General features: G+C 37.1%; 3 protein-coding genes across 3 annotated transcripts; all 3 read left to right on the forward strand.

The window, feature by feature from the left end:
• Positions 1–714: 714 nt before the first annotated feature.
• Positions 715–3,790, forward strand: LOC139769398 (putative protein MSS51 homolog, mitochondrial). Its single transcript, XM_071700433.1, has 3 exons — positions 715–795; positions 1,039–1,183; positions 1,266–3,790. The coding sequence occupies exon 3, from the start codon at positions 1,336–1,338 to the stop codon at positions 2,659–2,661; it is 1,326 nt and encodes a 441-aa protein (XP_071556534.1). The 5' UTR covers positions 715–795; positions 1,039–1,183; positions 1,266–1,335; the 3' UTR covers positions 2,662–3,790.
• A 3,083-nt stretch (positions 3,791–6,873) lies between these two features.
• On the forward strand, positions 6,874–8,409 carry LOC139769522 (putative protein MSS51 homolog, mitochondrial). Its single transcript, XM_071700645.1, has one exon. It carries the CDS (start codon positions 6,874–6,876, stop codon positions 8,098–8,100), a length of 1,227 nt encoding a protein of 408 aa, XP_071556746.1. The 3' UTR covers positions 8,101–8,409.
• Positions 8,410–10,814: 2,405 nt separating this feature from the next.
• Positions 10,815–12,811, forward strand: LOC139769316 (uncharacterized). Its single transcript, XM_071700261.1, has 2 exons — positions 10,815–10,953; positions 11,041–12,811. Exon 2 carries the CDS (start codon positions 11,095–11,097, stop codon positions 12,394–12,396), a length of 1,302 nt encoding a protein of 433 aa, XP_071556362.1. The 5' UTR covers positions 10,815–10,953; positions 11,041–11,094; the 3' UTR covers positions 12,397–12,811.
• The last annotated feature ends 513 nt before the right edge of the window (positions 12,812–13,324 follow it).

Consider the following 13,324-nt stretch of genomic DNA (forward strand, 5'->3'; position numbering starts at 1 on the left):
AATGAATATGTAGCTAAGTATATCTACCGGAATCTTTGTTCGTAACTTATATGCGTAATTTAAGCGACCGATACAAACTAAATGCTGTGTTTTATGTCGAAGAAAACGTTCCATGCGACATATGATACACACGAATTAACTGAACTTAACGTTTAATAAATGTAACGGAAGAGACGTAAAGAAAATTATATGTATATGTACATACATCTGCGAATCGCGACGTGTCTTCACACTCTTCACGAAACAAACTGCAAAAGACTAATGAGATTTGACACTCCGAAATATCTGCTTTATATACCTACTTACAATCCAAGAAGCCATTACCTATTTGTAGAATCGATTATCTTATATTATGTCAGTCGAGCATAAATGGATTATAAATATATAACAGGAGTGGATGCGGTAACGTAAAATATTGTTACAATGGCTGTTACTTTTAGTTCCGTTTGTAAAGAAGACCGGACTTTTCGATAATTTTTTAAATAAAATTTATATCTTTGTAATAAAATATATATCAAGTATTTTCGAAAAATGGCAGTTATTTCTTCTCCATTAATCTACTAAGGCTACGTTTGGGGAGCGCGCTATTAGCGCTATTGCATCATTCTATCTTTATCGCTCATCAGGTATAAAACAAGGATAGAATAAGCAAATAGCGCTAATAGCGCGCTCCCCGAACGCGCAGCCTAAACAGATGCCTGCGACAGTTGACGATCGAAACAATAATGACAGAACTCGAGTGTGCTCGAGTGGCCGTAGCAGTCAGTAGCAGTAAAGTTTCCCGCCGTTCTTTACGTGAGTATTGTTTCGAGGAGTGTCTGTTCCAATGAGATTATTAACATTACTAATAGTAGCATATATATGTGCTACGATTAACAAAATTCAATAAATATTTCTATATAAAATGCGTTTCGACGGAAGCCTGCATGTCGCCGATTATTAGGAACGTAGGTTACAGGCAAGAGCGTATTTACAGATCTAGCGATTCGAAAAAACACTCTAGGATTGTATTTAACGACTACGCTTTATTTGTTGCAGGAGCCAGTCTCACGCGGATACTAGAGCTAAACAAACAGCTGTGTGGAAAATCTTGGTGCTCGAGTACTATCGCAATACGAAGCAAGCGATCGTAAATGTGCGCGAGTGCACACGAATCCTCTATTTGATAACGCCAGCAAAAACAGTATCCTTTCTATTTGTCGCATCGAATGATAATTATTCCTCCAATTCTGTGATATGTTTTACTTAACGCTCATGTCCTACAGGTGCAACCTGTGAAATCACAACATTCATATTTATCTTTTGCACTGAAGGAGACTTCGATATAACGAGACTATGTGGGCAAGAGTCGCAGAAGTCATGGGATCAGAATTCGAAGTGAGAAAAATTCCTATCACATATAACCTGTGCTTCTATGCGACCATGTGTCACGTGTGCAAAGGATTTGGGGACGGTGTCCTTTTAAAGAGGTGCGGTGGCTGCAGGATGATCTCCTATTGTGGTCAGGAACATCAGAAGCAGCACTGGAAGCTTCATAAACCTTTGTGCAAAGCTATACAGGACGTGCTGCGAGACTACAGTATGGATAATCCCATTATAACTGTATCATCTTCGGGTGTAACTCTGGAGAATGAAAAAAAGAAGCATTACTTTATGTTGTTATTATCGAACAAGCTGCAGGGACGTCGCCTGAATGCGAATGAGATACAAATGTTCAATTTTCCAAGGGAGTGCCTGGTTTGCCACGAACGGAACGCTCAGTCGTTGAAGGATTGTGAGAAGTGTGTTGCCAGCTTTTGTAAAAATCACGTAAACGGCACTGAGCACAAGAACATCTGCGCTCCCCTGGAACTACGTTTTCGTTCAGATTTATTAGCTATAAGAGGAGAGATCAGTCCTCCAGATATGCGTTACTTGCGACACGTTACCGATAAGAGAAAATTTCAGAACATGAAAGACTTTATGAACGCTTATTGGAATATTTCGACTGACTCGGAGATGTCGCGCAATATCTTGATAGGCCAACACTCGATACATCTGACACGTCCCTTGACGTTGTTTCATGCTATGCGATTATTGAACTATCTCCCAAAAAGCAAAGCTATAGTCATTCATGTTGTAGGTGCGTGTTGCTTGGAAGAATTCAGCTTGATGGGGTGGGAAATTTTTCCGCGTTTAATAGAAACCGCGATGCCAGTGACGATGATAATGATTGGACCGAATTTACAACGTAATATTCCTGCGCAAAACGTTTGTAATATCCGTATGTTGTTATCGGAGAACAAAAATTTGAAATTTGATTTTTACGATGTGTTATACGAGAAGTATGTACGCAGCCCGTCATTCGTAAAACCGGACTTGGTTGTAGGATTTGACCTGGGTATTCAGGTGCATGAACTTGGGTCCAGTAAGGAAACGTGGGCGCCGTCCATTAAACTGATAGCGAAACAAAACTGTCCGTTCATCTTAACTTGTCGTTTTACGTTACAGAGCTTTAAGAAGGAGTTAGACAGAATAAACACAATCCTAGGTAGAAAGGTAAACTATCTGTATTGTGGAGAGAATCCATTCGCTAGTTTATGTCCGTTTAGAAACATCGCGCCGGAGTATGTACTTTACCATAATCAGTACATAGTTATTTACAGGAGTCTTTGTAACTGATGTAATTTAAGCGACCGATACAAATTGAAGGCTGTTTGATGCCGAAGAAAACGTGTCGCGTGCGAGATGAAGGAGTAGGTACACTAGTTAAATGGAATTTAACGTTTAAAAATGTAACGGAAGGGATTCAGAGAAAACTATTGAATACAACTGCGAATCGCGACGTGTCTTCACGAAACAAACTCCAAACGAGAGATCCGATACTGCGGAATGTCTGCTTATGTTTATAATTCCAAAAACCTAGGGTCTATTTTTTTTTTATTTATATAGTTGATTGTGTTACATATCAGTCGAGCGTAATGGATAATTTTTTTTAATGAGATTCGATATTCCGGAATGTATGCTTATATTTGTAATCCCAAAAATCTTAGGGTTTTTTTTTTTATTTGTAGAGTCGATTATATCAATCGAGCGTAATGGATTTTTGTTTAACTTAAAATATTAATGCAATGATACCGTTTCTTTTAATTTTGTTTAATGAATACAAGACTTTTTGTTAAGCATTCGTAATGAAGACACGACTTTTCGTTAATTGTTTGTATTAAAATATATATGAAGAATCTACTAAATGTTGCAATTATTTCTCCATCGATATTTCTGAGATGTTTAACATCACACGTGTGAGAGCTACCTACGACAGTCGACGACCAAAGCAATAACAGACATCAAGTGGCAGTACAGTTTCCCGCCGTTCGGTTTTTTACGTGAGTATCGTTTCGAGTATTTCGAGAATAATTATAGTCATTCTCATAATAATTGTACATATATAATTTTAAAATGTGATTACGTTATAAGTAGTACCAATTAACCCTTTTAGGTCACACTTCCCGAGAATCCCGTACCGGTCACACTGGGTGAAATACACCCCCAGCGTGTTTACACGTGTATAAAAAATTGTAGGTGACCTTAAAAAAAAAAAGAAAAATATCCTGTTGTAGTTTAAGTCTTCCTTAAAAAGACTGTATAGGTTTGATTTGCAAAAAATTAATTTAACATATGTAAAAAAATTGTTGAAAAAAAAAGTCGGAAAAGTGACTTTTCACAAAAACTAATGTAACTTTTTCAATTTTTAAGATATTTTAATTTTTCAAACGATTTTTTCATCCTCAGATGACGCACTTTTCACTGATTATTGCATGGGGTGTATTTTACCCAGTGTGACCTAAAAGGGTTAAAAACAAAAAGGTAGTGGGTTAAGTGTTAATTTTTTCAATCAATCTCATTTGCAATGTTTACAGATAATAGCTGTACAAATTACAAACGCAACAAATTGTCAACAAATTATAATATTTCGTGAAGCATTCGGCAATGTAAATAACAATACTAAAAACCTAAAGCATACGCGACGTGAGCAGTAGATTTCAATATCTTCAGAACATTTCAAGTCGCACTATTGGAAAGAGAGTTAAAAGCGTGGAAATTAATTTGCCGATTTACGCATGCGACTTAAGAAATCACATTCCAAACACTATGCGTATTTATCTTCTACACTGAATTAAGGAGACTTTGATATAACGCGAGACTGTGTATAGGCAGAAGTCATATGGAATCAGAAGCGAGAAATCAAATTAATAACGACTATACCAAGTTCTTATACGCGACTATGTATCACGTTTGCGAATGGTTTGGCAACGGCGTCCAATTGAAGAGATGCAGTGGCTGTAAGATGATCTTCTATTGTGATCAGGAACATCAGATGCAGCACTGGGAGCATCACAAACCTTTGTGTAAGATAACCGTACAGAACGTACTGCGAGACAAGCGTGGATGATCACGGGGTAATTTCGGAGGACGACAAAAAGCAAAACTTCATGGATTTGGTATCGTTAAGGCTGGGACGTCTAAAGTTGAATGAGACGCAAATGTTCTATTTTCCAAGGGAGTGCCTGGTTTGCCACGAACGGAACGATCAGTCGTTGGAGGATTGTCAGAAGTACGCTGCCAACTTGTGTAAATATCATAAAGACGGCATTGAGCACAGGGACATCTGCGCTCCCCTGGAACTGTGTCTTCGTTCAAATTTATTATCTATAAGAGAGGAAAGCAGTCCTCCGCACGTGCATTCTTGGCTGCGTTCCGATATTCACTGCAAGTACTGAAAATCTATAGTGTATGTTACGTAAACTATAGATTTTCAGTACTTGCAGTGAATATCGGAACGCAGCCTTACTTGCAACACGTTTCATACGCGAGTACATTTCAGAACATGAAAGACTTCGTAAACGCTTTAGGGAATATTCAGAATGATTCGGAGATGCCGTACGATATTTTGGCAGCCGAATACTCACAATATCTAACATGTCCCTTGACGTTGTTTTATGCTATTCGATTGTTGAACTCTGTCTTAAAAGGCAAAGTTCTAATCACTCATGTTGTAGGTGCAAATTACGTCGAAGAAGTCACCTCCTTGCCGTGGCAAGTTTTGCTGCAGTTAATAGAGACGGTGATGTCAGTCGTGGTTATATTGATAGGGCCGGGTTTAAAAGATAAATTCGATCCGTCACGCTCTTGTAATAACTGTTTATTGCTTGAGAACAAAAGATTGTTTTTTGCGTACCACGATGTGTCATACGAGAACCATGTGCGCAGTCCGTCATTCGTAAAACCGGACTTGATTGTAGGATTTAACTTGAGTATTGAGGAACATGAACTTGAGTCTAAGAAGAAAATATGGACGTCATACATACATGCATTAGCGAAACAGAATTGTCCGTTCGTCTTAACGTTTTTTATGCTATGGGACTTTGAGGAGGGGACAAACAAAATGAACACAATCCTGGGTATAATAAGGAGGTAGATTATCTCTATAGCGGAAAGAACTCGTTTGCTAGTTTCAGACCACATAGAGCCTTTGTGCCAGAGCGCGTGTATTATCATAATCAGTATTTAGTTGTCTACCAAAGTCTTTGTTCGTAACTGATATGCGTAATTTGAGCTACCGATACAAACTGAAGGCTGTGTTTTATGCCGAAGAGAACGTTGCGTGTGCGAAATGAAAAAATACGAGTTAAATGGAATTTTACGTTTAATAAATGCAACGGAAGGGACGCAGAGATAACTGTATAAACTACAACCGCGAATCGCGACGCATTATTACGAAATGAACTGCAAAAGACAGAAATCCGACACTCCGGAATATCTATTTATATTTATAATTCAAGAAGTCATTATTTACTTGTTGAATCGATTATCTTATATAAGTCGTGTATAAATGGATTATAAATATAAGAGGAGTGGATACGGTAACGTAAAATATTATTACAATGGCTATTGCTTTTAGTTCCGTTTGTAATGAAGACAAAACTTTTCGATAACTTGTATAACAAAAAATTTATATCTTTGTAATAAAATATATATCAAGCTTTTACGAAATGGCAATTGTTTCTTATCCATCGATATTTCTGAAATTTCTGACATGATACGTGCGCCGTGTGCGACGCGTGACAGATTCATAGATGCTTGCGACAGTCGAAGATCAAAACGATTACAGAGGTCGAGTGGCTGTACTCTGTACTGGCTGTAGCACCTGTGGAAGTATAATAGTTTCCCGCCGTTCTTTACGCGAATAAGTATCGTTTCGCGGAGGGTGTATTCCAACGAGATTATTAACGTTATCAATAATTTCATATATATGTGGTAAGATGAACAAAACTCAATAATTGATTCTGTATGAAATACATTTCGACAAGAGCCCGTTTATCACAAATTAGGAACGTGGGTCAGGTTACTACAGCATATATATTTACAGATAAGAGCATATTTACAGATTTTGCGATTCAAAAAACACTCGAGATTTTATCTAACGACTACGTTTATTTGTTGCAGGATTCAGCCTCACGCAGATACCAGAACTAAACTAATAGCGGCCTAGAAAAGCTTGCATGGTGTTTCAATACTATCGCATCACGAAGCAAGCGGTCGTGGATGTACGCGGTGTGCGCACGAATCCTCTATTTGATAAACCAGCATAAACAGTATCCTTCCCATCGCATAAAATAATAATCATTCTACCAATTTTGTCATATTTTGCTTAACGCTCATATCTTACGGGTGCAAGATAAATCACGGGTGAAATCACAACATTCCAAACACTATATTTGTCTTTTACACTGAAGGAGACTTTGATATAACGAGACTGTGTATAAGCAGAAGTCATGGAATCAGAAGCAAGTAATCAAATTAATAACGACTATACCAAGTGGTTCTTCTACCATGTGTCACGTTTGCAAACGGTTTGGCGACGGCGTCCAATTGAAGAGATGCCGTGGCTGCAAGATGATCTCCTATTGTGGTCAGGAACATCAGAAGCAGCACTGGAAGCAGCACAAACCTTTGTGCAAAGCCATACAGGACGTGCTGCAAGGCCGGCAAGGCTACGACATGAATGTTCGCGGAAAAACGTCGAAGGAACGGACCAGCATAAAGCAGATGTTCATGCTGCTAGTGTCGCGCACGCTGAAACGTCGTCTGACGATGTGTGAGATGCAAATGTTCAAATTTCCAAGGGAGTGCCTGATTTGCCACGAACGGAACGCTCAATCGTTGAAGGTTTGTCAGAAGTGTGCTGCCAGCTTTTGTCAAAATCACAAAGACGGTATTTTGCACAGGAATTTCTGCGCTCCCCAGGAACTATGTTTTCGTTCAGATTTATTAGCTACAAAAGAGGATCTCACTAATTCTTTGGTGCCAGACATTATTTCTTACGCGAAACACGTTTTCGACACAATGATTAAATTTCTGGACATGAACGACTTTATAGGCGCTTATGGGGTTATTCGGGATGACTCGGACGGTGTCTTGGCAGCCGACCACTCACAATATCTGACACGTCCCTTGACGCTGTTTACTGCTATGCGAATATTACACTATGTCCCAGAAAGCAACAAAGATTTAATCATTCATGTTGTAGGTGCGAGTTGCGCCGAAGAAGCCACCTTGATCGGATGGGAAGTTTTGCCTTGTTTATTAGAGACCGCGATGTCAGTAACGATTGTAATGATAGGGCCGGAATTAAAATATAAATACAATTCAAACGCTTGTGATCCCTGTACATCGTCGGATAACAAAAGTTTGATTTTTAAGTACCACGATGTGTTATACGAGAACTATGTACTCAGTCCGTTATTCGTAAAACCGGACTTGATTGTAGGATTTAACCTGGGTATTCACGAGCATGAACTTGGATCCGAGAGGGAGACGTGGGCGCCGTCCATACAGATTTTAGCAAAACAAACTTGTCCGTTCGTCTTAACGTCTGCCACGCAATATTCATTTAAAAAGGAGACAGACATAATAAACACAATCCTGAATAAAGAGGTAGACCATCTGTATAGCGGAAAGAATCCATTCGCCAGCTTAAAACCATATAAAACAATCGAGATGGAGTACGTATCTTATATAAATCAATATGTAATTATCTACAGGAGTATTTGTTCATAACTGATATACATAAGCAAATGATGCAAACTAAATGCTGTGTTTTATGCCAAAGAAAATGTAGTGCGCGCGAAATGACACACACGAATTAATTGAACTTAACGCGTTTAATAAATGTAACGGAAGGAACGCAGAGAAAATTATATATGTACTACATCTGCGAATCGCGACGTGTCTTCACGAAACAAACTCCAATAGATTGAGAGCAGACACTCCGGAATGTCTGCTTATACTTACAATCTAAAAATCCTAGCGCACATTATGTCTAGTTGCAGAGTCGAGTTGTATTGTCTTACATCGAGCATAATGGATTATAGATGGGCCATTCCGCGTGAACCGGATCAGTCACCTCTCAGAAATGAATCAAATTTTGCATATCGGTAGTTTCTGACGAGATAAAATATGGTGTCAAATATATTTTTTTTAATTGCAAATTTTTTCGATTTATGAATAATGGAAAATTTACTGGCTTTTTAGTTAATAATTGCATAACTTTTTTCCTTTAAGTGCAATTCAAAAATTTTTTAAATAAAAGTTGTCACAAAAGGACTATATTTTATGATGAAATTATTTACAACATAAAAAAAATTATTTTGTACTATTTATTAAACAAATTATTTTTCAATAATTTTTTTAACTGTCAGGGAGACGATCGAAAAATAAAAAAAAAATTTCGTTAGAAACTTTCAAACTTCCAATATACCACAAAAAATTTTCGTCGATGTGTTTTGTTTTGTTATCGAGAAAATAATTGTTTAATTTTTGTACGCGTGAAGAATCGGTACTCGGTGCGGCAGCCACGTCTGTACGGTGACCGCTCTCGCTCGCTGGCCGCGCGGCGCGCTAGGCGAACTTAATATCCAAGTTAATTTTCTCAAAAACGAAATAAATAGCATCGTGCTTAATTTTTTATAATACATAGAATGGTTGAAATATTCAAACAAAACTGTTTTCGATTTTTTTTGTATTTTTATTTTTGTTTTTTTTTGTATTCTTTTTCTGTTTTATAAAGCAAAGTAACATTGTCATAAAAAATAAAAAGTAATTGTGAAAAAAAAATAAATAAAAACTTAATAATTATTTTATAATAATACTATAAAATAATTACTAAGTTTTCATTTATTTTCTTTATGCATAAAATAATTACTAAGTTTTCATTTTTTTTTTTACAATTACTTTTTATTTTTTATGACAATGTTACTTTGCTTTATAAAACAGAAAAAGAATACAAAAAAAAACAAAAATAAAAATACAAAAAAAATCGAAAACAGTTTTGTTTGAATATTTCAACCATTCTATGTATTATAAAAAATTAAGCACGATGCTATTTATTTCGTTTTTGAGAAAATTAACTTGGATATTAAGTTCGCCTAGCGCGCCGCGCGGCCAGCGAGCGAGAGCGGTCACCGTACAGACGTGGCTGCCGCACCGAGTACCGATTCTTCACGCGTACAAAAATTAAACAATTATTTTCTCGATAACGAAACAAAACACATCGACAAAAATTTTTTGTGGTATATTGGAAGTTTGAAAGTTTCTAACAAAATTTTTTTTTATTTTTCGATCGTCTCCCTGACAGTTAAAAAAATTATTGAAAAATAATTTGTTTAATAAATAGTACGAAATAATTTTTTTTTATGTTGTAAATAATTTCATCATAAAATATAGTCCTTTTGTGACAACTTTTATTTAAAAAATTTTTGTATTGCACTTAAAGGAAAAAAGTTATGCAATTATTAACTAAAAAGTCAGTAAATTTTCCATTATTCATAAATCGAAAAAATTTGCAATTAAAAAAAATATATTTGACACCATATTTTATCTCGTCAGAAACTACCGATATGCAAAATTTGATTCATTTCTGAGAGGTGACTGATCCGGTTCACGCGGAATGGCCCAGATACAACATTATAGTTATAACAAGACACATGGATGCGGTAATGTAAATTGTAAAATATTAATATGACTGGTATGACTGCACTCTGCAAATCTGAGTGTTATTTTGAACTGACGCTTTCCTTGTACATTGTTTGCCGCTTTAAATCCCGTCATTTAACACGGTTGAACGTATTAAATTAACTTTTAATTTAATGCGATTCAACGTGTTAATTTAATACGCAACAAAATATGTAAAGCAAGCTTCAGTCAAATGTGTCATTTTTAGACGTTTATGCGAGTAGAAATAATACACTTGGATTTACAATGTGTTGCTTTCAATTCTGTTTGTAATGAAGACAAGACTTTTCATTAATTGTTTGCAATAAAATTTATATCTTTGTAATATAACCTATATAAAGCATTTACGAGATGGCAATTATTTAATTCTTCTTGATCGATATTCCTGACGTTCCTCACATCACGCATGTGACAGCCACAGCGTGACAGCTGCAATGCCTGCGACAGTCGACGATCAAAACAATAGCGAAGATCGAGTGGCCGTAGCAGTAAGTTCCCCGCCGTTCTTTACGTGAGTATCGTTTCAAGTAACGTCTATTCCAATGAGATTATTAACATTACTAATAACAGCATGTACATGTGCCAGGATTAACAAAATTCAATAAATATTTCTGTATATAATGCATTTGGACGGAAGCCTGCAAGTGCATGTCGCAAATTAGGGACGTAGGTTACTGGCAAAAGCGTTTTTACAGGTCTGGCGATTCGAAAAACACTCTAGATTTTATCTAACGGCTACGCTTTATTTGTTGCAGGCTTCAGCCTCACGTGGATACCAGAGCTCAGCAGATAGCTGTCTGGAAAAGCTTGATGCTCGAGTACTATCGCCTCACGAAGCAGGCGATCGTGAATGTGCGCGAGTGCACACGAATCCTCTATTTGATAACGCCAGCATAAACAGTATCCTTCCTATTCATCGCATGGAATGATAATCTTTCTACCAATTTTGTCATATTTTGCTTAACGCTCATATTTTACGGATGCAAGATAAATCACGTGTGAAATCACAACATTCCAAACATTATATTATAAGCAGAAGTCATGGAATCAAAAGCAAGAAATCAAATTAATAAAAACTATAACATGTTCTTCTACGCGACCATGTGTCACGTTTGCAAACGGTTTGACGACGGCGTCCATTTGAAGAGATGCAGTGGCTGCAAGATGATCGCCTATTGTGGTTATGAACATCAGAATCAGCACTGGAAGCAGCACAAACCTTTGTGCAAAGCCATACAAGACGTGCTGCGACACTACAAAATGGATTATCGCGGTGAAACTACAGATAAATGGGGCGGCAAGAAGCTGACCTTCGCGCTGTTAGTGTCATCCAGGCTGGGACGTCACCTGAGTATGAGTGAGACGGATATGTTATGTTTACCAAGGGAGTGCCTAGTTTGCCACGAACGGGACATTAAGTCGTTGGAGAGTTGTCAGAAGTGTGCTGCCAGCTTTTGTAAAAATCACAAAGACGGCATTGCGCATAGAGACATCTGCGCTCACCTGGAACTATGTCTTCGTACAAATTTGTTACATATAGGAGAGGGAAACAATCCTCCGGACCTGCATCTTTACTTGCAACATTTCCTGCAAGAGTACTCGCACGTTTCCTGCAAGAGTACATTTCAGAACATGAAAGACTTTATAGAGGCTTTTAGGAATATTCAGACTGACTCGGAGATGTCGTGCAACGCCCGGGCAGCTTTAGACTCAGATTATCTAACACATCCCTTAACGTTGTTTTATGCTATGCGATTATTAAACCATGTCCCAAGAAGTAAAGATATAGTCGTTCATGTTCTAAGTGCGAGTTACTCGAAAGAAATCAGATTGATAGGGTGGGAAATTTTGCCGCGCTTAATAGGAACCATGGTGTCAGTGGTAGTTATATTTATAGGACCGGAATTATATATACCATGTAAATCAAATCCGTCACATAATTGCGATAACTGTATGTCACGAGAGAAAAAATGTTTGACGTTTGAGTTACACGACGTGTTATACGAGAACTATGTACGCAGCCCGTCATTCGTAAAACCGGACTTGGTTGTAGGATTTAATCTGGATATTTACGAGCATGAAGTTGAGTTTAGTGAGGAAAAGTGGGCGCCGTCCATTAAGTTGATAGCGAAACAAAATTGTCCGTTCGTTTTAACTTCTTTGACGCTACGTGCATTTAAAAAGGAGACATATAGAATAAACACAATCCTGAATAAAGAGGTAGACCATCTATATAGTGGAAAAAATCCATTCGGCAGTTTAATCCCATACAGAACTATCGGGATGGAGTACGTATTTTATATAAATCAATATGTAATTATCTACAGGAGTCTTTATTCATAACTGATATGAGTAATTTAAGCGACCGATACAAACTAAAGGCTGCGTTTTATGCCGAAGAAAACGTTGCGTGTGAAAAATGAGAGAATACGAGTTAAATGGAATTTTACGTTTAAGAAATGCAACGGAAGGGACGCAGAGATAACTGTGTGAACTACAACTGATGCGAATCGCGACGCGTTATTACGAAATAAACTGCAAAAGACTGAAATCCGACACTCCGGAATGTCTATTTATATTTATAATTCAAGAAGCCATTATTTACTTGTTGAATCGATTATCTTATATAAGTCGAGCATAAATGGATTATAAATATAACAGGAGTGAATACGGTAACGTAAAATATTATTAAAATGGCTGTTACTTTTAGTTCCGTTTGTAATGAGGACAAAGCAACTTCAAGCTAATTTCTATAATAAAATTTATATCTTTGTAATAAAATATATATCAAGCATTTAAATGGCAATTGTTTCTTTTTCGATATTTCTTAGAGCTCTGACATCGCACGTGAGAAAGCCCGACAGCTTCCTATGACAGTCGATGATCATAATAACGGCAGAAACCAAGTTGCCCTGACAGTACAGCTTCCTGCCCTTCTTTATGTGAGTATTGTTTCGAGGAGCGTGTATTTTAACAAGATAATTAACATTACTAATAACAGCATACACTTGTGCTAAGATTAACAAAATTCCAAACTTTTTCTCTATAAAATGCATTTTGACAAAAACCTGTCACTATCTAAACTAATCTAAAGTTTCAAGAACTTCTTGATTTCCAAGAATTTTATCAAAAATCGATGAAGTATTAGGAGAACGTACTCGGCCAGGCCTAGACAGCACACGTAAAAGACATCTTAAAGAGGTCTTTACGTAGTCTTAAACATGCGTGCTGCCTAGGAGAAACTGCACTACTAAAAGTTTCAAGAATTTTT

This window comes from Temnothorax nylanderi, unplaced genomic scaffold (genome assembly GCF_030848795.1).
Source record: "Temnothorax nylanderi isolate EJ_2023f unplaced genomic scaffold, tnyl_v1.0 TNYL_tig0022_pilon, whole genome shotgun sequence".
Taxonomy (NCBI): domain Eukaryota; kingdom Metazoa; phylum Arthropoda; class Insecta; order Hymenoptera; family Formicidae; genus Temnothorax; species Temnothorax nylanderi.

What these genes read in the sequence shown, in the direction of transcription:
- LOC139769522 (XM_071700645.1), top strand. Translation starts at nt 6,874, where the DNA reads ATGTGTCACGTTTGCAAACGGTTTGGCGACGGCGTCCAATTGAAGAGA.
- LOC139769398 (XM_071700433.1), top strand. Translation starts at nt 1,336, where the DNA reads ATGTGGGCAAGAGTCGCAGAAGTCATGGGATCAGAATTCGAAGTGAGA.
- LOC139769316 (XM_071700261.1), top strand. Translation starts at nt 11,095, where the DNA reads ATGGAATCAAAAGCAAGAAATCAAATTAATAAAAACTATAACATGTTC.